A 27419-nucleotide genomic window follows, 5' to 3' on the forward strand; every position below is an offset into this window, starting at 1 on the left:
AACCTTTTAGTGTCGACCAAATGACCTTTTGTATCCCTGAAATAATTAGCTCCACCTGTGGATATTTTAAAATGTGTCAGCAGGTGCACCAGCTAGGGAAATTGGAAAACATGCTCTGTTGGTGGTCCCTGAGGGATAACTTTGGGAAACACTGTCATAGGTTAAAATAATTTACTATGGTGTACAGAAATTAAAGCAATACTTGTTGTCTGCCAGCAGAGGGGGTTGAGAAATAAGGAACCTGGTCGGACAACACTGACGTCGATCCGAGCTGCAATCAATGTCCAATCAGAGAACATGTTACATCTTCCATTGTAGTAATTGTATGCAGTGATCCTGCAGCTCGTGTGTTTGACTATATGTGTGTGTGTTGCAGTGGCAGGAGGGAAGAGGTGGGGACTGCTCTCTGTCTCCTCACTGGTTGTCGCTGCTGCCTATCATTCAGATGACATCTATGGCTGCTGCTGCCTTATTTTGTGCTCAGAGCATACTGAGGCTCCCAATATCTAGTGCAATCAGGTGAGCCTCGATCTTTATATGTAACTAAACAAGCAAATATTACGGGTATTTGGTCGTTACATGCAAGTCCATCATTAGTGTAAGGAAACATTCCTGCTGCTGACATGCAGAGTTGTTATCTTCTGAAATGGCTGATAATTATTTCCCAGCGTGCTGTATGGGAATGGAGTCACACATTTATGTATAAGATGGTCAGTACCTTTCATAAGCATGTAAAGCTGTGTAACTTTCATAACCTTACAATGAAGTTACACAGAGAATGACATCTGGCAGTTCTGACAAGGACAATACTCAGGAAATGGGACTGAGAATGGAAAAGAGAAGATCTGTCAAAAGAAAATATATTTTTGCTATCTGTAAAATAGAGCACAACACTATGTGAAAAACTGCAGTCACCATGTTGGCATTCGTAAAGTCGACACCAGAATGTTGAATGTTATGCTTAGGTATGACATGGCAACAATACAAATGTTAGTGTTACAATTTCTTGTTGGCACTGTCGTTATATCAACATGGTAACCGTCGATATAGTAGATGTGTCCTCACTCGTCTTTGTTGCAGTCGTGTCAAACAGCCGCTCTTGGAGTGTCTGGTCCCGTTTAGATTCTGCTAGCACAAGGCAAATTTTTGCGTAATTTGTTGCCGAAAATGCGACTTAAGGCCGGTACACATTAGAAAATGTCTAGTGTGTACCGACCTTGTAAGCGACGGCACCCGGCAAGTGCATACTCACTTGCCGATGCCAGCAGCGACCAGGGGGTTATGCTGCATTCGTTGGCATGGCCAGTGCTAGCTATGTTGCCTGTTGGACCTGCATGCAGTCAGTGACATCGAGGGTGCACACTAGACGATGTGCACAATATGTCGTCTGATCCAGGCGGATCGGACGACATATTGTCTAGTGTGTACCTGGCATTAATCTCTCAATCAGCATGCGAAGTGCTACGATGCAACAGCCACAGCTTTTTTCCACAGCAAGTTCTGTTTACAGTCTCAGTGACACACAGATATACAAGTGTCACATATCAAATTAATCAGCGCAGTTTCTTGGTGCATCCTAGTCTCATCGCATTTCAGTAAAAAAAAAAAAGCCCAACATTAGCAGAGCTGCACGGGACCGGACGGCTCACTCACGCCAGGCATATCGCGCTGCATGGCATATTGAGGCTAGATGAGCAAGGACACATCTGTACATTGAATATAAGAAAAAAAGAATACTTAGCATGCATTCATGTATAGATAGCATGCTGCTGCAAAAAAGTACTTAAGTAGTGTTCCTGCTAGGCTATTTATAGCAAGGCGCCGCACCCTGCTCGATTCCAAAGCGGCAAAAAATGCTCCATGCCCTTATGGCGGTGAACTGCCGGGTGCCGACCCTACCGTGGGCTGCAGTGTGCTGCGGGGAGGGGTGGAGGCACCCCCGGGGGGAGATTAGGGTTAGGTATCCCCCGGGGAGGGTTAGGCTACGAGGAGGAGGGGGGTTAGGGTTAGGTGCCCCCCTGGGAGGGTTAGGTTTAGGGTGCAGGAACAAGGCAGTTAGGGTTAGGCACCACCGGAACGAGGTTAGGGTTAACACTAGGGGGAGGTTAGGGTTTGGCCCCACTAAGAGAGGGTTGGGGTACTTACCGCCCCTGTCGGGATCTTCGGTCATTGGGATGTCGCTGTCGGGATATGAACTGGCGTCTATTGAGCCGCCGGTATTTCATACCAAATTCATATATAGCATAACACCCCTTTAGTCAAGGAGCATATCAAACAACATTTAAAAAACGCATTCAAAAGTCATCCATTGCACAATCACAAAGTATAAGAAATAAGCATGTAAATCGGCATTCACACTTCTATATCCCCGTATGGCTGAAGATGTAGTAATTACCGGCTGTGTGGAATAACTGACAACGGACAGTACTTTGAGCGTGTCAGCAATAAGGGTAGACCCTGCTACAGTTGAGTGAATGACCAGGCTGACCATGAGAAAGCGCCGGGGAGGGTCGGAAAGCGTGGGTGTCGGTACATTCCCTGATGGTGATCGAGCAGTGTTGTTCTACGGAGAAGCTGGAAACATTATCCATCTGTAGGGAGCCCCTGAATGTATATATATAGTGTGTATCTACTGTGTGTGTACACACACACACACACACACTCAGGTCCATAAATATTGGGACATTGACAGAATTTTCAGATTTTGGCCTCTATTCACCACCACAGTGATTTTGAAATGAAACAAACAATATGTGCTTTAACTGCAGACTTTCAGATTTAATTTGAGGGTAATTACATCCAAATCGGGTGAACGGTGTAGGAATTACAACAGTTTCAATATGTGCCTCCCACTTTTTAAGGGGCCAAAAGTAATGGGACTATCAACTCAAAAGCTATTTCATGGACAGGTGTGGGCTATTCCCTTGTTATTTCATTATCAATTAAGCAGGTAAAAGGTCTGGAGTTGATTCTAGGTGTGACATTTGCATTTGGAATCAGTTGCTGTCAACTCTCAATATGAGATCCAAAGAGCTGTCACTATCAGTGAAGCAAGCCATCTTTAGGCTGAAAAAACAAAACAAACCCATCAGAGAGATAGCAAAAACATTAGGTGTGGCCAAATCAACTGTTTGGAACATTCGTAAAAAGAAAGAATGCATCGGAGAGCTCAGCAACACCAAAAGACCCGGAAGACCACGGAAAACAACTGTGGTGGATGACAAAATAATTATTTCCCTGGTGAAGAAAAACCCCTTCACAACAGTTGGCCAAATCAAGAACACTCTCCAGGAGGTAGATGTATATGTGTCAAAGTCAACAATCAAGAGAAGACTTCACAAGAGTGAATATAGAGGGTTCACCACAAGATGCAAACCATTGGTGAGCCACAAAAACTGGAAGACCAGATTAGAGTTTGCCAAACAACATCTAAAAAAGCCATTACAGTTCTGGAACAACATCCTATTGACATATGAGACAAAGATCAACTTGTACCAGAGTGATGGGAAGAGAAGAGAAGGAAAGGAACTGCTCATGATCCAAAACATACCACCTCATCAGTGAAGCATGGTGGTGGTAGTGTCATGGCGTGGGCATGTATGGCTGCCAATGGAACTGGTTCCCTTGTATTTATGATGATGTGACTGCTGACAAAAGCAGCAGAATGAATTCTGAAGTGTTTCGGGCAATATTATATGCTCATATTCAGTCAAATGCTTCAGAACTCATTGGACAGCGCTTCACAGTGCAGATGGACAATGACCCGAAGCATACTGCAAAAGCAACCAATGAGGTTTTTTTAAGGCTAAAAAGTGTAATGTTATGCAATGGCCAAGTCAATCCCCTGACCTGAATCCGATTGAGCATGCATTTCACTTGATGAAGACAAACCTGAAGGGAAAATGCCCCAAGAACAAGCAGGAACTGAAGACATTTGCAGTAGAGGCCTGGCAGAGCATCACCAGGGATGAAACCCAGCGTCTGGTGATGTCTATGCGTTCCAGACTTCAGGCTGTAATTGCCTGCAAAGGATTTGCAACAAAGTATTAAAAAGTGAAAGTTAGATTTAGGATTGTTTAGTTTGTCCCATTACTTTTGGCCCCTTAAAAAGTGGGAGGCGCATATAGAAACCGTTGTAATTCCTACACCGTTTACCTGATTTGGATGTAATTACCCTCAAATTAAATCTGAAAGTCTGCAGTTAAAGCACATCTTGTTTGTTTCATTTCAAAGCCATTGTGGTGGTGAATAGAGGCCAAAATATGAAAATTTTGTCAATGTCCCAATATTTATGGACATGACTGTATGTGTGTGTGTATGTGTGTGTATATATATATATATATATATATATATATATATATAATTACACTTTTTCTTTACGCCCTGATGACAAGGCCTTTCTGGCTTTGAAACGTCGGCTGAAATAAAGATGCACTATTTTTGATTCATTAAGTCCAGGATATATATAATATTAGTACACAACAACTGCAGTGGCCAACAACCCCTTCTCCCCCCAGTACACATAGCAGTCGGCGGATCCCCTACCCACCCCCGCCGCACACACAAGGCATAGCAGCAGTCGGACTCCTCCCGTAGCACACATAACAGCGGCTGCCAGCCGTCAGATCCACTTCCTCCCCCGTCGCACAACGCATAGCAGCCAGTTTCGTCTTCTCCTCCCTTCCCCCTCCCAGATCACAGTCACGGCTTCACTTGCCCAGCCCTCCCGCAACCGCCGCAGCTGAGCCAGGCACACAGCCAGCTCCGGGATTCCTGACCCTGTCTGACAGAAGCCTGCCTGCCTCACCGCTACTCTAGTGAGTTACAACTCGTCAGGCAGCCTGTTATCACTCCAGTTGTCCTGGCAGCAAAATTTATATAAATATGGAGGTAAATGAAATGCGATACGAAGCGAAAAGTAAGGAGAGAGATAATTAAGTTTATTAAATCTCCCCCTTAATGTCTATCATATACTGCCCATTATCTGCTATGTACATTCCCACTTGAATTTCCAATTTAACAGCCCATACTTGATCTAATCCAGTGATTTTTAATCTTAGTTCTCAGGAGCCTGGGCATTTCATGTTACCCAGTCCATCTATCTGGTGCACAGGGGGTTTCATTACTGATGGACACATTTTAAAAGATCCACGTGTGGTTTGTAAAGCATGAACTGTTAATAGTCCTGAATAGAGAGATAGAGAAACACTTCATCTAATCACATACAGTCCCAACATCTCCTATATACATTAATGCCATTTTCCCAGAGATATGCGTGTTCACAGTAGCCTCTAGCACAGTGCCAAAGTCTACACGACACCTTCCTCGGCAGGAGGGGATGGGGCCCCTCAGACTGCACACGGACCTTTTCCTCTCATAAGACTCCCCTGACATACCTGCAATGTATAGAGCATCAAGTCATTATAACAGCCTCATGTCCTGAGAGTACACAATCACCAGGTTGCTGTCCCTTAGGTATTGAACCATATGCCAATAAATTGATAGACAGCAATATGCTCTGTCATTGGTTACTGTGCTATGGTTCCATTTTCTAAATAGTGAACAAAGATTGGCTGGAGTTGACTTACAGCATGTGCTACTATAGCGCTGCAAACAGTAACCATGCCATTTGCTTCCTAATTACAGGCAAGCACCTATTGTCATTCCTAGAATTTTTGTTTTTCTGGCATCTCACATTAAAATGTTGAACTGATTTTGCCATTTGTTTGAGGCCCATATAAACAGGGATTTTGGTCTAAACTTTTCCTATCGTCTTCAAGCATACACTAATCTCATTAAACCAGTGGTTCTCAAACTCTGTCCTCAGGACCCCCACACAGGTCACGTTTTCCAGGTCACCCAGCAGGTGCACAGGTGTAGTCATTACTCACTGACACATTTTAAAAGATCCGCAGGTGGAGCTAATTATTTTACTGTGATTCTGTGAGGAGACCTGGAAAATGTACACTGTTTGGGGTCCTGAGGACCGAGTTTAAAAACCTGTGCATTAAACTACTGCACAGGTTCACAAACTCTGTCCTCAGGACCTCAACCAGTGCATGTTTTCCAGGTCTCCTCACAGAATCACAAGTAAAAGAGTCGGCTCCACATGTGGATCTATTAACATGTCTTAGTGAGTAATGAGTACACATGTGCACCTGCTGGGTGACCTGGAAAACATGAACTGTGTGGGGTCCCGAGGACCGAGTTTGAGAACCACTGAACTACTGTATCCCAACCCTATCTCTCTTTCTGGATTCTGCCCTGTTTCTGTCCTCCTGGTTACCTCTAAAATACTCGACTTGCTTGTCTGCAACCTCCTGACGTGTTTCTTTTCTGTCCTCTACATTTCACAGAGACTGCCCTTACTAACTTGACTAATGATTTACTCCTGGCTAACTCAAAGGGGCACTTCTGCTGACTCATCCTCTCAATTGACCACTTTCTTGTCTTCGCATAATTATTCTTTCCAGGATCACCTCCTACCTCTGAATACTTCTTCAGTTTCTCAACTAATGACACATCATCCACTCTACTTCCTACATCTGTTGGGAACCCTCAACTTTCAGCATTTTTTTCTTTATACATCTTCTCTCTGTGAACTAGTACTTTCCTTCAGCCTCCAGTAATATCTCTTTGCAAAGACACACAAATCTACCTTTTGATCCTTTCCTTCTCTTTAATCCCAGCTGTCCAATTTCCCCTCCTCCATCTCCACCATGGATGTCCCAACACTACCTAAAGCTCAACATTTCCGGAGCTCAACCTGTTTCCCCTCCATCTCTCTACTGTCTGTTTCCCTCAGATTTAACAACCTCACACTCTCCCATATAGCTTGCTGCCTTGGTGTCATCCTTGACTCCACACATCCTAGTCATGTATTTTTATTGATCTAATTTATCTTAAAAATATTTAGAACTAGGTGCAACAATTTAAACAACTGTCAATTTGTATGATTCAGTAACAGCAGCCTCCAGTAGGTAAATCTGAATTACCAATGGCTATGAAAAAATAAATTAAGATGAATACACATTATGGGGGGCACTCATAAATTAAATCAAAAGCACATACTATAATATAAGAATATTTAATAATATAAAATAGTTCATAAAACTTAAATTAATATAAAACTATCTCTCATTAATTTATATTTTATGAACCTATTTTATGTTATTAAATATTCTTATTATAGTTTATGTTTTTGAATTAATTTGAGCGCCCCCTATCATGTGTTGTTCATCTTAATATAATTTGTATTTACTGCACATAATTTATTTTTCTTCTTCAGGCTCCATAGGGAGACCTTGGGGTGTAGGTGGTGGTTGAGAACCGGGCACCATGCAGTTAAAGCTTTCAGCTCCCAGGATTCATCGGTCCCTCCCTCCCCCTATACCCCGCCCCCAAGCCAGAGGCACCTCAGTTTCGTCGGGTCACCATTCTGCAGTAGGCTGCAGGACATCTGCGCTCCCGCTCAGTCACCCCTTCGGGCTCCGCAATGCCAGCTCCGGCTGGGGATTTCCGCGGGCATCCCGGGGACCTTGCTAGCGAGTCCTGCGGACGGACCCAAACTGCAAGGGGACAGGTAAGGCGGGTCACCGTGAGCGGTAACCAGCGGATTGGCAGTCTTACCTCCTGTCTCAGGGGACGGACCGGAGGTGCTGAGAGTGAACACAGGCTTTGTCCACAGTGATCCACTAGACCAATAGGGTACATATAGAGTGGGAATCCAGTGTCCCAGTGGTTAATAATCGGCATGGGGAGGTCAGCTTTCCCCATTAAAGCGGTCCCTTCCCTCAGCTCAGGGCACCATTCCTCTGAGGTCTCGCTTCCCTGAGCTCCCTCAACCACGCCCCCTCAGATGTCTCCGGCAGACATTTTCTCAGGCACAGCCACTGCTCTCAGGGAAACGCTGGGTCCGGTCCCCCTACATACCTCACCCTGGAGTCAGGTTATGTAGCACTATAACCTACAAGATGTTGAGTGTCTGACTACAGAGTCTGTGTAGTTGATTGTAGTGCCATTCTGCAGTTCAATTGTATTTCTGCATTGTATATGACTTATGCTAGCGCTGCCTGTCTGTATATTTCTCTATACTGTCAGCATATATCTTTCCCTTGTTTTTTTCTTACTTTGCCCTAACATACAGGTGTGTTCAGGGTTTTCTTGTGCTCACATCTCTTGTATTTGTGAGAGTTGTCACATACAGTTGTTTACTGCACTGTGCCATATTTGTGATGTGCTCTCCTGCAGCTTGCCCAAGCATAAGACAGGATCAGTATATTGTATTCTACATACCTAGTGGTTGCATTATACCCAGTGCCATATTGTGTGCTGTACTACTCTGCAGCTACTCTGCAGGGCAAGAGGAGCAAGCAAGCATCTGCACCCATACTCCTCTTATGCAAATTATGTGCTGCAGGCTTAAGTGAGGAGGATTTGATACAAGATTATTTATGTGCTAAGTACAGAGTCTGGTGGCTACCTCTACAGTCTTTCAAACTATGTTGCAAGGTGAGATGCTCCTACTCAGTAAAACGTCTAAGCATCCTGTGTTATCTTCACAGACCACGCAGCTCTGAGATACTGAGGTGTCATCTGAGGAGGCAGAAGATGCTGATATCTCTAACACTGTCTACCCTCTGGAGGTGGAAGAGAGTCAGTAAAAAATGAATATTCCTACTTTAGTGCGAGCTGTTAAATCCATATTACTAATAGAAGATGACGAACTAGCCCCTAAATCAAAGCACCCACTGTTTAAACTACAGAAAGTGGCTTCAGCAGAATTTCCTCTGTCAGATCATGGCAGCAGCTTGGCTGATGCCTGGTAAGAGGTTTCAGCCCTAAAAGCGTCTGATCTCCTGTTATCCATTTCCTGTGGCTCATTGTTCAAAATAGAAGACTCTCCCTGCGGTGGATTCCCATGTTACGCGATTAATCAAGGGCGCTACATTGCCTATCCCTACAGTTTCCTCTCTGAAGGACTCTACGGATAGAAAGGTTGAATCTTGCCTTAAATTGATGTACTCTCTTTCAGGGGCTGTTGCTTGTCCGACCATGGCTATTGCATGGGTGGCTAAAGCAATAGAGAGCTGGGCTGACACACTTGAAGACTCTTTTCCCTCAGACGCATCTAGGGATCAGAAGTCTTTCATAGCTCACATACGAGATGTGGTTTCTTATATTGGAGAAGCGAAATTGGATGCCAGTTTCCTAACATCTAGAGTCTCAGCCACGACGTTGTCTGCCCGACGTACGCTCATGGAAGGCCAGTGCGGATTCTAACAAGGGCTGAGAAGTATTGCTCTACAACGGGGAAATCTTGTTTGGCCCGGACCCTGACAAGATTGTAACCACATTGGCGGCATCAAAAACTGCATTTCTGCCTTCAGCATCTACTAATACAAAGCGTCGGTCTACATCTTTTAGGTCCTTTCGTCCTCAAGGAAAGCCTAAAAGTCAGTCCTTTCCTAGGCAGTCTGCTTCCACTAGGACCGCCAAGTCCAGAACCAAGCAGGCCTGGACCACCAGATACCCTGCTTCAAAATCCGAGGACAATCCCTGAGCCTAACGGGACGGGCCTCCCCCTGGGAAACCCCAAAGTAGGAGGCCGACTTCTTCAGTTGGCTCAGTGCTGGTGTCATACCACCATGGAAGCTTGGGTAAGAGAAGTGGTCTCCTATGGGTACGCACTCTCATTTCTAAGACTGCCACACCACCAATTTTTCTGCACAGGCCCAACCAAAGCCCTGCAAATCCAGAAAGCCATACAGTTCTTGCTTCAAGCAGGGATAATTGTGCCAGTCTCGCTATCTCAGCAAAGGACCGATTATTATTCTACTCTTTCTGGTTAAGAAGCCAAATGGGTCTCATCAGCGTATCCTCAACCTCAAGTCCCTGAACAAATTCCTCGGTACCCAGGTTCAGGATGGAAACCCTACGCTCTATCATCCTAGCTATGGAGCCTGGGGACTTTATGGTATCTCTGGATATTCAGGATGCTTGCCTACATGTACGTATAGCGCCCTCTCATCAGCGATATCTCCAGTTTGCTATACTACAGCAACACTTCCAATTTCAGGCTCTGCCCTTTGGACTATCCACAGCTCCACGGGTATTTACCAAAATTATGGCTATCATGGCAGTCCACCTGCGTGGACTGGGTGTCCGACTGCTGCCATATCTGGATGACCTCCTGCTCAGCAGAGGTGCTTCAACGCTATCTGCAGCTAACCATCGCTTAACTTCAAAAGCGCGGATGTTTAATCAACTGGAAAAAGTCCTCCCTGAATCCCTCACAAAGAATGGTTCATCTGGGAGCCCTGCTGGATTCTCAGAATCAGAGAATCTTTCTGATATCAGACAAGATCTCTACACTTCAAATACGAGTGCGCAGATTCCTCCACAGTCAGTCCACTCAGCAATGCAGGTTCTGGGATACATGGTATCCACCTTCAACATAGCGGAGATAGCTCAGTTCCACTCCAGGCCTCTGCAAAGGCTAATACTCTACAAGTGGATCGGGTTGCCCCTTCGGATCAGGGCTCAGATGATGGTGCTCTCTGCAGAGGTTCGTCTGTCCCTATCTTGGTGGCTACGGACATCTCATCTAACCAAGGGTTGCCCCTTTTTGGATCCTGGACAGGGTACTCTTAACAACGGACGCCAGTCTCCGGGGCTGGGATGCAGTGACCTGTCAACACTCCTTCAAGGGCCATTGGACATCGGTCGAATCAACCCTGCCGATCAACATATTAGAACTTCGAGCTTTCTCCCGGGCCCTCATACTGGCCCAGGACATACTTCAAGGAAAACCTGTACAGACACAGTCCGACAATGCCACAACAGTGGTTTACATCAACCATGAAGGAGGCACTCGAAGTCAGGCAGCAATAAATAAATACACTTTATTGTAGGTGGAAAGTGACTGTTGTGAAAAGTTCAACAAAGTAATAGATTTATTTTTTTAATTTATGCAGAGAATATATGCAAATACCTTTTTAGACCTTGTCACTAGTCAGTTGATGTACAGTAAATAGGGTCACATTTGTTGTATTTTACATTGCACAATAATTTATGTGGACATTACATGATTTATTATAGCCCAGAGCTGAGGCAGAAAAATATTCCCCATATTTTTTTGGCATTGCTTTAATATATGCTTAAATGTGTAATTTAAAGTTCTGCAAATGTATCTAATTATGCTTACATATACTAAGACTTTTTATACAATGAATTTGCTGAGCTGTTTTGTTATGTTCATTTTTTTTATTTTTTTATCTGTAAAAGCCCAAAGGCGTTACAGGTTTTAATTAAGCAGAAATAACCTGGCATTCATTATATAGAATGAAGCTCAATTATTTACTAATCCAGTTTTTATTAAAAACAAACTCTAGTTTATTGTTGGCATAATGAAATTCATTTAACAACATTGTGTTTGCTGGCATGCATTTTAATAATGTACAGTAGATGTCCAGATGTTTTCAAGCATAACTTTTTTGTTTGTTTCTCTAGAAATAAATCTAAGATCTATAACTGCACACATCCACTTGCAGACATCAAAACGACTGCACGATTACGGAATTGTAATCGTGCATTCCTTTGTCAGTCTGTGCTGTGCCTACACTGAACGTTCAGTCGTTCAGTGTAGGCACATCAATCATCCACTACCATGCTGAACCTGACATTTTCGTCAGGTGGTACAGCATTTTCGTGCGATGATTTATGTCGGAAACGAACAGCGGGAGCGCGCATCGCTGGTCGTTTCTGACAAAAAAGTGCACGATTTCTGAGTGATTGCACGATAATGATGTCGTTATCATGCAATCAGTCAGTAACATCGGCAAATGGATGTGTGCCCTAAGCCATTTTATTTCTATGATTTGCTCTTTTGTATTCCAAAACATATACATGACTTATTTCAGAATTCACAATAATGACAGTCATAACTTTCGGTAAACAAGAAAGGGAGAAAGAACACCATAATCGATTAAAATTAAAATCTGACAAATTAAACATAAAGTAGTTACAGGTTGAGTCTCCCATATCCAAATATTCCGAAATACGGAATATTCCGAAATACGGAATATTTTTAACATGACTGAGATAGTGAAATCTTTGCTTTTTGATGGTGCAATGTACACAAACTTTGTTTAAGGCACAACATTTTAACTATTGTATAAAATTACCTTCAGGCTGTGTGTATATGAAACATAAATTAATTTCATGTACCGTATATACTCGAGTATAAGCCGACCCGAATATAAGCCGAGGTACCTACTTTTACCCAAAAAAACTGGGAAAACTTATTGACTCGAGTATAAGCCTAGTGTGGGAAATGGCAGGAGCTGGTAATTCCCCCTGGTAGTGCCCCCAGTAGTAATCCCTCCTGGTAGTGCCCCCAGTGGTAATCCCCCCTTTCAGTGCCTCCAGTAGTAATCCCCCCCTGGTAGTACCCCCAGTGGTAATCCCCCCTTTTAGTGCCCCTGTAGTAATCCCTCACTGGTAGTGCCCCCTGTAGTAATCCTCCCCTGGTAGTTCCCCCAGTGGTAATCCCCCCCTGGTAGTGCCCCCTGTAGTAATCCCCCCTGGTAGTTCCCCCAGTGGTAATCCCCCCCCTTTTAGTGCTCCCTGTAGTAATCCCCCCCCTGTAGTAATTCCCCCTTGGTAGTGACCCCTGTAGTAATCCCCCCCCCGGTAGTTCCCCCAGTGGTAATACCCCTTTTAGTGCCCCCTGCAGTAATTGCCCCCTGGTAGTGCCCCCTGTAGTCCCCACCCCCCAGTAGAGAGAGACGTGACAAGAATTAAAAAAAAAAAATCACTTACCTGTAACTCCCGCTCCTGGTCCCGCCGCTGTCCGCTCCTCCGGCCGCTTTCCATGGGAGAGACGTCGTCATGACGACGTGTCTCCCATCACCCACTGCGGGAGCCGGAAGATGGCTCCCGCAGTGGGAGCAGCAGCAGCCGCTGAGAGTCTGACAGACTCTCAGCGGCTGCTGATTACACCAAACACACAGCTACCGGCTCCGGCGGCTGTGTGTTTGGCAGTGTGTAGCGCTGACCGAACTCTGTCCGGTCAGCGCTACACTTGACTCGAGTATAAGCCGAGGGGTTACTTTTTCAGCACATTCTTTGTGCTGAAAAACTCGGCTTATACTCGAGTATATACGGTATGTACACAAACTTTGTTTGAGCCACAAAATTATTACAAATATTGTATCAAATTACCAGCATGCTGTGTGTATAAGGTATATATAAAACATAAATGCATTCTGTGATTAGATTTGGGGCCCATTCCCAAGATATTTCATTATTTTATGCAAATATTCCAAAATACGGAATATTCCGATATCCAAAATATGTACCCCTAGTCCCAAGCATTTTGGATATGGGAGACTCAACCTGTACATGCTTTTTGTACCTTGTATACAGCTCAGATCATCTCTATAAGAATAGTATATGCTTGAAAATATAAATATATTGGTGAAAGCCTAAAGCAAGCTAAACAGATATATAACAATGTGTTTTATAAAAGTTACTGGGGTATGTATAAATTAATATATTGAATTTAATGAAAATTCAGGGCTCCCGTCAAAGACACTCACTTTTTTAACCCAAAAGCTGCCGGCACTGGGATGTTGATGGTGATTATTATTCTTTACATAGCACCACAAGGGGTCTGTATCACCTTACAAAGTACATAGACAAACAAGAAAAAAATGACTTATAGTACTGATCATTGCAGGACATGGAGATTGCATAAACATTGCTGCATTACTGGCCATACTACTCAAAGGGGCTATTCAATTGTTGTGTGGGCGGCAATAATTAATGGGCACCCAATGTTGCAATTCAATTGTTCTGGGTGCCCATTATTAAACACGGTCTTCACACCCCATTAGACTGGGTTTAGCTGTGTAAAATGGCTAAACCAGTCTAAAGTCCTGGTTATTGCACATTTTTGCTCACACCCTTTGCCAGCGGCTATCTCGCATGTCCGGAGCAACAATTGAACTGCTCCGTACATGTGCCCTAAAAAATAGCCTTGTAAACAATTGAATTGCCCCCAAATAGGCAACAGGACAGCAAAATCCAAGGGTACCATTGTAGGGAGTAGATGTAGATGGTATAAGTAGGGGAAGGAAAAGTACACAGGGGAAGGTGGCCCTACTCATAAGCGCTTACAATCTAAAGGGAGGGGCAGAAAGACGGGTGGGGAGGCAGTAAGCAAGGAGCATGGAGCAGTATGGTGATGAGCTGGATGGTTTTGATAAAGAAGAGTGTCTTTAGAGCCCATATGAAATTTTGTGAGAGCTGGCGGGTCTGATTGGGAGAGCGTTACATAGGTAGGGAGCAGCACAGGCAAAACCTTGGAGATGGGAGTGGGAGGAAGTAATGAGTCGGGTGGAGAGGCTGGATTCCTTTGTGGAGCAAAGTGGGTGGGAGTGTAAAGAGAGATAAGGCACAGAAAAAGACAAATCTCAGGTGCACAACTCCAAATTATTAATAATATATATAAATGCAATATAATTTTGCAATCAATAGAGGTTTTTAGCATAATCATGGCCAAGGTTATGGGCCTACCCACCATATCCAGGTAACCTCTTTCGGGTAGGTCCCTAACATACTAGGGTTCAAATCCAGTACCCCCAAAAAATGGCCCAGCCAAGCTGCCCCAGGGCACCACCATAGTAAGAAAAGTGCAGTGTAAAGAGATAGTTAGGAGCAGCTGCATATAAAGAATGAAAATAAAAAAGTGAAGTACATATATATTAAACACACAGTGAAGGGTTAAAATGTGTTATAAAGGAAAAATGTGTTATAATGCGGTGCCATGAGACAGATCAACCAACGCAATCCAGGGGGACCCACGCCATGAATAAAGAATGGTACCAAAACATTCTCCAAGAGAAACTTCTCCCAACCATCCAAGAAGAGTTTGGTGATGAACAATGCCTTTTCCAGCATGATGGACTACCTTGCCATAAGGCAAAATTGATCACTAAGTGGTTCGGGGAACAAAACATCTAAATTTTGAGTCCATGGCCAGGAAACTCCCCAGACCTTAATCCCATTGAGAACTTGTGGTCAATCTTCAAGAGGCGGGTGGACAAACAAAAACCTACAAATTTTGGCAAACGCCAAGCATTGAGTAGGCAAGAATGGACGGCCATCTGTCAGTATGTGGCCCAGAAGTTGATTGACAGCATGCCAGGGCGAATTGCAGGGGTCTTGAAAAAGAAGGGTCAACACTGCAAATATTGACTCTTTGCATAAACTTAATGTAATTGTCAATAAAAGCCTTTGACACTTATGAAATGCTTATTCTACTTTATGGTCTCAGGATGCTTTACTGTTGGCATGACACAGGACGAAGACTTTTTGAGGATGGCCTAGTGTCAAGAAGTGCAGCAAAGAAACCACTTCTCTCCAGAAAAAATATCAGGGACAGACTGATATTCTGCAAAAGGTAAAGGGATTGGACTGCTGAGGAGTTATTTTCTCTGATGAATCCCATTTCAGATTGTTTGGGGCATCTGGAAAAACACTTGTCCAGAGAAGGAAAGGTGAGCGCTACCATTAGTCCTGTGTCATGCCAACAGTAAAGCATCCTGAGACCATTCAGGTGTGGGGTTGCTTCTCAGCCAAGGGAGAGGGCATCACTCAAAATTTTGCATAAGAACACAGCCATGAATAAAGAATGGTACCAAAACATCCTCCAAGAGCAACTTCTCCCAACCATCCAAGAAGAGTTTGGTGATGAACAATGCCTTTTCCAGCATGACGGAGCACCTTGCCATAAGGCAAAAGTGATAACTAAGTGCCCCGGGGAACAAAACATTGAAATTTTTAGTCCATGGCCAGGAAACTCCTCAGACCTTAATCCTCTTGAGAACTTGTGGTCAATCTTCAAGAGGCGGGTGGACAAACAAAACCCCACAAATTCCGACAAATTCAAGCATTGATTAGGGTGGCCATCAGTCTGTATGTGACCCAGAAGTTGATTGACAGCATGCCAGGGCGAATTGCAGAGGTCTTGAAAAAGGAGGGTCAAAACTGCAAATATTGACTCTTTGCATAAACTTAATATAATTGTCAATAAAAGCTGTTGACACTTATGAAATGCTTGTAATTTTACTTCAGTATACCATAGTAACATCTAACAAAAAGGTCTAAAGACACTGAAGCAGCAAACTTTGTGGAAACAGATCAAATCAGCCAGACAGAAGAGTTCCGCGTGCATGCATGGTCACCACCCAGAAACTGCCATTTTCACAGATAATGTGCTCCATCAATGGATGAATGAATCTGTATGCTCTTGCAAACTCTTCCATGTATTTTTACCTGTGCACAGAACCAGATTTCTTTCTCTCCAAGATTTGATAAATCTCCCCATAGGTTTCATTTTTGTTACAATCCAGTTAACCTACTAGTATGTTTTAGGATAGTGGGAGGGGCCTGTAACACCCTAATCCCTAGCACCGCCGCCAGCTCTGCCTCTGGCCCAGCACCCCTCTTCCAGCACAGCACCCAGCAGCACAGATCACAGCAACACTCATCACCCCTCACCCACAGCAATTCTCATCCACTGAGCTGTAAGACATTTTGGTGCCCTGTACCAGCAAGAACATTGGTGCCCCAACACCACATATTTTAAATAGTGACAGCAAAAAAAGGGGCGTGGCCCCACAATCGCACCCCCAGTTCAAATTATGCCACACCACACAGTAGTGCCCTTTATACACATTACGCTACACAGTAGTGCACCTTGTACACCTAATGCCACAGAGTAGTAGCTCCCCTTATACTCATAATGCCACACAGTAATGCCGCTTACACATTATGCCACATAGTAATGCCCTCATACACATGCCACACAGTAATGCCACTTACACGTTATGCCTCACATTAGTAATGCCCTTATACACATTATGCCACACATTATTAATCCCCAACCTCCCCGTACCCCTGCACAGCACTCACCCGGCTAATAAAACTGTGACCTCGTCACCATGCCATGCTTGCACTCCTCACTCTATGCTCAGTTTGGCACCGTGTGTCTCCCTGCAGACAGGTTTAGCCTGCTGGACCCTGCAAAAGCCCATGGTTGTTGCAGCTGGACATATGCAGCAGCCGTCCTCCAGCAGCTATTTTAGTTACTGCCTGCTGCCCCCACTGTCTCTGCTCCCCACTCCCGCTGCTGCCGGCTGTATGAGCTGCTGTAGATCGGACCTGATAGCTCTGATAGGGCAGCCAGAGCAGAGCCGTCGGCGACATCAGCCCATCTCTGTCTTGCCACTGCCGGCTCTGTATGGAGAATATACAAACTGGACACAGATATGGCCTTGGTTGGGAATTGAACTCATGACCCAACTGTTATTGAGGCAATGCTAAACTCTGTGCGACTGTGCTTCCCATATAAAGAGTAACAAACCAAGTACCAACAGATACAAATGAATGCAGCAGAAATATACACATCCACCAATGCATCATGCATCCCGTCCCACCTAGAAGTACTTCCCTGTAGCTGGGCACACGAGCTACCTATACAGTGTCCTGCTTTAGACTGACATTAAGTACACAGATAAAATCAGCCAGGCGGGAGTTCAATTTATGCTGCCTTAGGTATGCCTCTCCCGCATGATCTCAGGTTGTTAGCAGCCAGTCCTGGGGGTCAGTCCCCTATTTTTGAATATGTGACCCAGCACCTCGAGTAGAGCCACCCAAGCCTCTAGTAGGCCCAGAATCTGATTGTAGTTCACTCTACAGATCCAGGAAAGAAGATGTACTGTTGCCACAGTAAAGAAACCATGAGAACAGACTGTGCTAATAAAAAGTCTACTATAAGATGACAGAATTCACATGCATATAAGGACCAGTCATGGCTCCAAACAAAAAAATAATAATAAACTAGTAGTTTTATTAATATTTTTATATTTATTATTAACTATGTAATTGATAATCAGATTAAATATAAAAAAACAAATATCTCACAATCAACTGAATAAATATATAATACACTAAATCCATGAACCTCTAGTAAGCGTGCTACACTAAGGACCACTTGAATATTTATGCATAATATAATGTGGACAGTTGGAATCAATAGTAAGTTTAAATATCCAATCTTAAAAAAAGTCCAGTTAGGGTGGTGGTATTGTGTCCACCACAGAACAAATAAATCACATGCAGAGTTATTCTAGCTGGATATATGTATGCCGCTGTAATTGTAATATACCTGTCCGTGATCGGACTTCCATTGGATCTACTAGCCGTATTTTTTCCAGCCATATACTTTCCTGCACAGCGGCATTACCAGAAGGTGGTGGCTTCATTCCCTCAGCTGACCAATATTAACGGGCTAACAGAGACGGTATGTTTGTTCATGCAAGGTCAGCCCTGCTCTGATACCCATTCACCTCGACTGGATAAACCGGCTCATTTGGTGCAGTGTGGCGCTGTCACTGCCCGACACCGATTACGTACAGCGGAGCAACATTTACGGGCAAATAGAAACCAAGGGAGACTGTATGATTGCTGCTGCAAGGTCAGCCCTGTTTCAATACCCGCTCACCTTGACTGGAGAAGCCGGCTCACATCACGGACAGGTATATTACAATTACAGCGGCATACATATATCCGGCTAGAATAACTCTGCATGTTATTTATTTGTTCTGTGGTGGACACATTAATACCACCCTAACTGGAGTTTTTTCAAGATTGGATATTTAAACTTCCTATTGATTCCAACTGTCCACATTATAATATGCATAAATATTCAAGTGGTCCTTAGTGTAGTACGCTTAATAGAGGTTCATGGTTTTAGTGTATTGTATATTTATTCTGTTGATTGTGAGATATTTGTTTTTTTATATTTAATCTGAATATTATCAATTACATATTTAATAATAAATATAAAAATATTAATAAAACTACTAGTTTATTATTATTTTTTAGTTTGAAGCCATGACAGGTCCTTATATGCATGTGAATTCAACCATCTGTACATCAGGTACCATCGGAAGCATTCACAGCGCTTGAGGTTGCCTTTACCCTACCGCAAGCACTGCGAGCAGTTCAGTGTAAAAACCAGCCAGGTGACGTGTACTATGACGCTGCCTATTAATTATGCACGCCTCTGAAATGGCGTTGAGGCACGCCTGCTCTCGCACCTCCACTCCCCCGTTATTACTGCCCTGCCCCTGTTACCACCCACAAACTGCCTCTCCTGTCACTCATTCCACTAGGTTGTCTTTGCTGAGCGAGCGCTTCCCAATCACTCTGACTATTTCTCGCAATCGCACTGAGATGCATACGCATGCGCACATTTTTGAACATGGCCAGCAACGAGCGTACGCTTGCTAGCAAACTGGTCTGAATCAGGCCCAGAGTTCCAAGCCAGATGGGGAAGTATTTAAAATGTCAGCATCCTGACTGAATCTCCATACCTCAGTGTTCAGTGCCTTTATAGGATGATAGTGTTCTCACCATGCTTTGTCGGACCAAAAATGCCCTGCCGTCTGGCACTGTGACGCTGCATTGACCCCTGCTGTCCGGCACTATGACACAGCCGAAAGTCGTGCTGCACTGACTATTCATATTGAACCATCTTTGCAACGCAACCCTTGGCCACATCACGGTGCCAAGTGGTGTCAGACTGGAGGGCACAATAGATTTCTCCCTCTATATAAAAAGAAGGGCATTGTTGCCGGCAGGAACAGTTGCAGAGAGTGGTCCTCCTACGTCCACTTTTCTGAGTTTCAGCCGCCATGTGTTTGTTATTGGGGGGCCTTCTGTGTAGCCAGCTGTATCTGGGCTGGTTATCAGTGCAGCCAGTAAGTGGGGTCAGTATATGGCTGCCTTAAAAAAATTATTTTATCCAAAAAACAATTGTGAAGTATTTGGGCACTGTTTCAAAAATTACTTGTGTCCAAAATGCACATATTGGGCAGTAGCGTTTCTGCTAGGCTGTTTCAGACAGACACAGCACCTTGCCTGTTTTTAATTGGCTAAAATGTCCTTATGGAGGCACCCCACTGATTATCCTGACGCCAGCGGGCTCCGCCTCCCGCTGTGTTGCTACACCTCTGCAGGGGGAAAAGTTTGGGGCAGCAGTGAGCAGAGGATGAATAGATGCTGTGCGCATACGCACAGTCTCTATTTATAGCTTGGGGGAAGCCCTGCATCTCCGTGAGTGCTGGGCATGCTCCCTAGATTAATTGCATGGGGGGCGTGCTGTGAGGCCACCCACACCCCTTCCCTGAGAAGCAAAGCCCCCTTTGGAACATACACATGATGTGCCCTTTCTTAAACTGTGTCCTGCTCAATCAAGAATCTAGAATGAAGACTAGGTCAGTATCTGGGCACAGTTTAAAAAATGTGTGTCCAGAAAGCAATTGTCCAGTATCTTGGCACTTTATAAAAGATTATTTGTGTCCAAAGAGCATTTATTGGGCGATATCTGGGCACTGTTTAAAACTGTATTTGTGCCCACAAAGCAATTTGGCAGTATCTGGGTGCTGTTAAAAATAAAATTTGTGTTCAAAAAGCTAATTGCACGACACTGTACACCTCCTCCACTTTTGCAATTTACATATGCTATTTGTTTCAGCTTAGTATCCTGTTTTGCATGCATGAATTTTATTATAATACTGCAAACACACCTTATACATTTTATTTACCTTTCTTATAATTTTATTTTCCTCTTTAATACACTCTGTTATTGTATGTATTATCCTAGTACAGTATGTCACACTTGTCTGTAAGGAGCTATTAAACCTTCTTCTTTTCTCATGCACTTTTAAAAGTTAAGCAGAGTGGATGGGGCTTCCTCATCTCGGGAAATGCGATCGGGATGCCGACTGTGTAAATGCCGAGCTTCGGCATCCCGACTGTCTAATCCCGGCAAGGGTCTAATGACAGGCGTCGAAATCCCGGCTCCTGTCATTTTACCTACGCCGGGAACCCGACGCCCGGCATCCCGATCGAAGGTAAGCCGGGCGCGGACAGCCGCAGGGGGGGGAGGGTTAGGTTAGGGGAAGGGGGGTTAGGGTTAGGCACCCCATAGGGAGGGTTAGGTTTAGGCAGCGGGGAAGGGGGGTTAGGTTTAGGCACTAGAGAGGGATGTTAGGGTTAGGCACCCCTAAAGGAGGGTAAGGGGGGGAGGGGATAGGTTAGTTTATACTTACCTTTAGTGCAGTCGGGATCTTCACTGGTGCCGGTCTTCCGGCGTCGGGATATGAACTGCCGAACATGCATCCGGCGGTAAATCATCTCTCTGAGCAGTGCCTTCTCTACAGACACAAAAGTATGTGTACATCATAGCTTAACTTTTTTCTTTCTTTTAAGTTCAATATAATTTAAGCTAGCTTTTCTACTTTGTTTAAACATTTAAAACTCATTTTTATTTACATTAACAATTTTCTATGTTTAGTTTAAAATAATACATCCTTATAAGCATGCACTTTTCTGTTTTACAAGTTGCAACACGTCACATATAGTACTGTATCTGGCTTTGTACAGTATAGCATAATATATCAATTCCCCTGACATTTCTCCATGAACAGTATAGTTTCTTCAGAATTTATATACTGTACAATTTAAAGTTGCTACTGTATCCTGTTTCATATGACAGAAACAACTATTGAAGCTCTGACTTTTCGCCATCATCGGAGGTTTCTGCAGGGATATAGTATCGAGCGCGTGCCCGCTTTATCCCCGTATTCAATTTGGATCCGGCGAAAACAGGACCCGGCGGAAAGGTAAGTATGGAAAAGTCCTGTCAGTTTTCGGGAAATCATCCTGGCACCCCCCTAAAGATGGTCTGACATGGATCACTATGGGTACCCCGGATTTGGCCTGCTGAAGGTAATTGGGGTTTTTAAATAGCCGAGGCCGGTGCATAAATGCGCCTGTAAAGAATAGCATTTTTCTTTTTTCTTTTTTTTAAATAACTATGCCCATCAAATTTGGGGTTCATGAAAATGGGTGCAAGCATATTTTTAAGTCCCAAAAAATTATTTAAAATAAAAAATCTTCAAAAATGCACTTGCCGCTACCACCCACATACTTGGGAACCCCTCAGGAATCAATTTCGCTATTTAAGAAGTTTGTCCCCCATTTTTTTTTACCCCCCAAAATTAAAGTACCTTTTTTGGGGTGTCTAGAGGACATTTCTACAATTTTTTTTTCTGACACAGAAAACCTTTGGGATACATTCCAAGGGGTGCAGACTACTTTTTTAAAGTCTGCACCTCAAAACCCCAATTCTGCACTTTTTTTTGCCATGTATTACATGGTGAAAACTTACCCTCGTTTTTTAGCAAAGACTTTTCGCACCAGTTAAGTCTTTGAGATTGAATATGGGGATAATTGAAACTGGCGAAAATGACATCATCGGCGATAATTTATAACTGACTTTTTGCACCATATTGAATATGGCCCATAGTGTAGTTTTGACACAGTGGTCACCTGATTTGCTTTCAGATCCTGTTGTGTGATTACGCACTGATTAAGTCCACATGTTAAGCTGACTTCAATGTTAAATAGTTCTGCAGAATTTCTTTATTCTGGAAACTTCTATATTTTTCTCTACAAGTGGAACTTGCCTCTGCTCCATTATAAGTAAGGTGAATATCAACAGATCTTTAAATATTTTGATATACCTACTTGCAGTGTGCTTATGAATCAGCGGGGACATTATCACAAATGGTTCAAATGCTTACAGTTTAGGATTGAGCTCCTTAAACTGATTTCCAATCATGTCTAGAGATAGTTTAGAGATCTTATCTATTACAGAGCCATTGTATAATAATAACCATGATTGGGACATAGCAATATCTAATTACTGTATGCCCTGTTTCTAAAGGACAGTAGGAAAAAGGGAGGTGGAGTTGCTATGGTATACGTTCATAATGTCGACTTTCAGAATACCAACATGTTCTGAATGTCGACAATTACTGAATGTCGACATACGATGTTAGGGTTAGGCATTAGATATGGTCGAATTTTTTAGATGTATGTAACAGGATTTTGAGACATATTGAATGTGGGGAACAAAGGACAGTTCAGAGTCAAGGATGACACCTAGGCAACGAGCTTGTGGGATGGGATTGATTGTCGAGTTGTCAACAGTGATAGAGATATCCGGTTGGTAACTACTATTGGTTGGTGGAAATATAATTAATTCTGTTTTGGATATACTGTATGAAGTTTGAGGTGGCGAGATGCCATCCAAGATAAAATAGCAGAGAGACATTCAGAGACACGGACCAGCACAGATGGTGATAAATCTGGGGAAGATAGATAGATTTGAGTATCGTCCGCGTACAGATGATACTGGAAACCAAAGGAGCTAATTAGTTTGCCAAGAGAGGTGGTATAGATTGAGAAAATTAGAGGACCTAAGACTGAGCCTTGCGGTACTCCAACTGATGGAGGTAGCGAAGTGGAGGTAGAATCAAAAAAGCGAACAGTGAGAGCGATTAGATAGGTAGGATGAAAACCAAGAAAGGTCTGTGTCTTGAAGACCAAAGGATTGTAGTGTTTGTATGAGAAAGGAGTGGTCAACCATGTCAAAGGCAGCAGAGAGATCTAGAAGAATAAGAAGTGAGTAATGTCCTTTAGCTTTGGCAGTGACCAGATCATTTACTACCTTAGTGCTGTCTCTGTGGAGTTTTGGGAACAAAAGCCTTACTGAAGTGGGTCCAATAAGTTGTGGGTGTTAAGAAAGTGTGTGAGGCGAGTGTAGGCAAGTCTCTCCAGTAGCTTGGAGGGGCATGGGAGCTGCAGATAGATCGGTAATTTGAGAGAGTGTTAGGGTCAGAATTTAGTTTCTTCTTGAACAGTGATGGAAAGATGCCAGTAGAGAGAGAGAGATAACAGATTTTAGTTAGGGTTGGGATGAGCACAGGAGACAGATCTTTACTGAGTAGGAGGATGATAAGTGTAGATACTTAATCTTCATTAGTGAGGTCAAATGAAGAGAATGTGCCAGCGGGTTCAGGTAAGGAATTTAGCAGGTCACTGGCCGAGAACGAGCCCACCATTTCATTTTGGATATTCTCAATCTTGTCCTTGAAATAGGAAGCAAGATCTTGTGCACTGATAGTAGCAGGTGGGTTGAGTGAGGGAGGGGCAAGAAGTAATTTAAATGGATTAAAAAGTCACTTGGAGTAGCGGCTTTGGCAAAGATGACAGATTGGAAATATGTTTGTTTGGCAGTATCTAGTGCATTACGATAAGAGTGGTAGATAGTCTTATATGTGAGGAAGTCACTTGGCGTATGAGATTTATGCCACTGATGTTCTACTTTACGTGAGAGTTTTTGTAGGTGTCTTGTCAATTTGGAATGCCACGGTTGACGTCCAAGTCCTACGTGGGGTGTGATGGGTAGCTGTAGCTACTTCACCAAGGGCTAGTTCTAGGGTCTGGTTCAGGTGTTATACAGCAGTCTCAGGAGAAGTGAACTTAGAAATTGGTAACGGTAATTGTTGCAGAGAGGTGGCTAGTTGACTATGAACAGCATTAATATCTCTGCGGGTTTGAGGAGGCTTGGTTGATTTGATTGACATTGAGGTTGACGTAATGGAGGAGAGTGTGCAGGTGATGAGGTTATGATCTGAGAGAGGGAAAGGAGAATTCATGAAATCAGAAACTGAGCATAGTCTGGTGAATACTAGATCAAGGCAGTGGCCATCCTGATGAGTAGAGGAGTCAGTCCATTGGGAGAGGCCAAGAGAGGAGGTTATAGAGAGAAGTTTGGAGGCATGAGGAGATTGTGGACTGTCAATTGGGATATTGAAATCACCCATGATGATGGTGCAGATGTCAGAGGATAAAAAGTAAGGGAGCCAGGCAGAAAAATGTTCCAGAAATTGATTGGGTGGTCCAGGTGGGCGAAAGATAGCACCAATGCGCAGACAGAAAGGGGTGAAAGTCCTAATAGAATGTACTTCAAATGATATACCGTATATACTCGAGTATAAGCCGAGTTTTTCAGCACATTTTTTGTGCTGAAAAAGCACCCCCTCGGCTTATACTCGAGTCATGCCCGCATGGTACGCTGCGGAGTAGCGTACCATGCGGGCCGCGGTGCAGACTGTGTCACTGTGACACAGCCTGCACTGCGTGTGTAGCGCTGACCGGACGGAGTTCGGCCAGCACTACACACTGCCAAACACACAGCCGCCGGAGCCGGCAGCTATGTGTTTGGTATAATCAGCAGCCGCTGAGAGTCTGTCAGACTCTCAGCGGCTACTGCTGCTCCCACTGCGGGAGCCATCTTCCGGCTCCCGCAGTGGGTAATGGGAGAGACGTCGTCATGACGTCGTCTCTCCCATTATGCAAAGCGGCGGAGGAGCCTGTAGCAGCGTCGGGACCAGGAGCGGGGTTACAGGTAAGTGTTTGTTTTTTTTACATTTCTTTCTACTGGGGGGGGTACTACCGGGGGGTACTACCAGGGGGGGGGATATCGCTACTGGGGGCACTACCAGAGGGGGGGGATTAATAATGGGGGAACTACCATGGGGGGGATGTTGCTACTGGGGGCACTACCAGGGAAGGGGGGGAATACTGGGGGCACTACCAGGGGGGATGTTGCTACTGGGGGCACTACCAGGGAGGGGGGGGAATACTGGGGGCACTACCAGGGGGGGATATTGCTACTGGGGGCACTACCAGGGGGGGGGGATTAATACTGGGGGCACTACCAGGGGGGGATGTTGCTACTGGGGGCACTACCAGGGAGGGGGGGGAATACTGGGGGCACTACCAGGGGGGGATATTGCTACTGGGGGCACTACCAGGGGGGGGGGGATTAATACTGGGGGCACTACCAGGGGGGGATATTGCTACTGGGGGCACTACCAGGGGGGGGATTAATACTGGGGGCACTACCAGGGGGGGATATTGCTACTGGGGCACTACCAGGGGGGGGTATTACTACTGGGGGCACTACCAGGGGGGGGTATTACTACTGGGGGCACTACCAGGGGGGGATATTACTACTGGGGGCACTACCAGGGGGGGATTACTATTGGGGGCACTACCAGGGGGGGATTACTACTGGGGACAGTACCAGGGGGGGATTACTACCAGTAGCTGCTGCATTTCCCACCCTAGGCTTATACTCGAGTCAATAAGTTTTCTCAGTTTTTCGTGGTAAAATTAGGTACCTCGGCTTATATTCGGGTCGACTTATACTCGAGTATATACGGTAAATGTGAGTGACTGTACCTGTGGGAGAACTGTGTGTGTACAGTAAACGATTGGGACAGTAATATTCCTACTCCACCTCCTTTACTATTACCAGGCCTGGAGGTGTGGCTGAAGTGTAGGCCACCGTGTGAGTGCTGCAGGGGAGTCAGTGTCTGATTGCGTGAGCCATGTTTCTGTTATTACCAGGAGTTTGAAGTTATTTGGAATAAAGAGGTCATGGATGGATGTTAGCTTGTTGCAGACAGAGGCCCTGATTCAGAGCCCCTCGCTGCTGGCGGCCGCTTGGAGGGAATGTGAGCTTATGGGGGTTTTTTTTTATTATTTTCTTCGGCCGCTCGCAAAGGTGTGGGAGACCACCCACAGCTTGTACGAGCGGGCAGGAGACCGTCGCGATAATCGTGACCATCGGCCTTGCAACGAAACCCTGGAGCAGGGTCTAGCTGCTGCAAGGCGGAGTGGACTTCCTGCTCTAATAGAGCAGGAAGTCCACTACAGACATCAGTAGTGATGTCAGGTAGTCCGCCCTACAAACGCCAGGCGTTCCTAAGGGAACGCCTGTGTTTGTGCAGCCACCCCCCTACCCGCCCACAAAACGGGACGAGCTATCAATCAACATCGTCAGCCGCCCCGTCTTGTTGCGAGACCCTTAGCGACTGAACTTTAGTCGCTCAGCGAGGCTCGCGCACGCCGGGACGTGGCGCATGCACAGTTCATTAACATCGGGCCGCTTGCGATCGGCTCTGAATCGGGCCCAGAGTGTGCATTCCATAAGGGACATTTTTGAGTTTTTTTTAGGGTGACAGGAGGCATGTGATGTGTCTGAGGTTTGCTGGATTTATATTGCGTTGTGAGTGGGGCATTTGGGTAAGGCCTGGATTTGTTGATATGTCACCAGCTAATAGAAGTAGAAGGAGAGATATATAAATATAGTTGTTGGTTTTGTCTGAAAGTATTTTATGGCGACAGCATGTGAATGTTATTGTCAACCTATACAGATAAGTAAATAGCTCATGTGTATTCACAAGAGGGGAGTATATAATTGAGGCTGCAATGTGTGCCGAAGGGTGAGCTGCAGGGTGAGTGAAGGATGTAATAGCTTTAGAGAAGATACCATGGAGTGAAATAAGATTTAGATTAAAAAGTGAAATTCTTTGAATATACAATAAATATTCTTGTGATTTAGACATTACCTGCTCTTAATTGTT

At 44.5% G+C, this 27419-nt stretch overlaps 1 protein-coding gene across 3 annotated transcripts in view; it reads left to right on the top strand.

Annotated features, from left to right (window-relative positions):
- Positions 1 to 302: 302 nt before the first annotated feature.
- Positions 303 to 27419, top strand: part of ECI2 (enoyl-CoA delta isomerase 2) — a 75292-nt gene continuing 48175 nt past the window's right edge. Inside the window, exon 1 of one of the 3 annotated variants that reach the window (XM_088471702.1) lies at positions 303 to 519. In XM_088471702.1, coding sequence (XP_088327828.1) covers positions 446 to 519 — 74 coding nt within the window. In that variant the 5' untranslated portion in view covers positions 303 to 445. The remainder of the gene's footprint in view (positions 520 to 27419) is intronic. The other 2 variants (XM_088471701.1, XM_088471703.1) reach the window with 2 other exon arrangements.

The sequence above is a fragment of the Taudactylus pleione genome, unplaced genomic scaffold (genome assembly GCF_031769625.1).
Source record: "Taudactylus pleione unplaced genomic scaffold, aTauple2 ptg000116l, whole genome shotgun sequence".
In the NCBI taxonomy this organism is placed as follows: domain Eukaryota; kingdom Metazoa; phylum Chordata; class Amphibia; order Anura; family Myobatrachidae; genus Taudactylus; species Taudactylus pleione.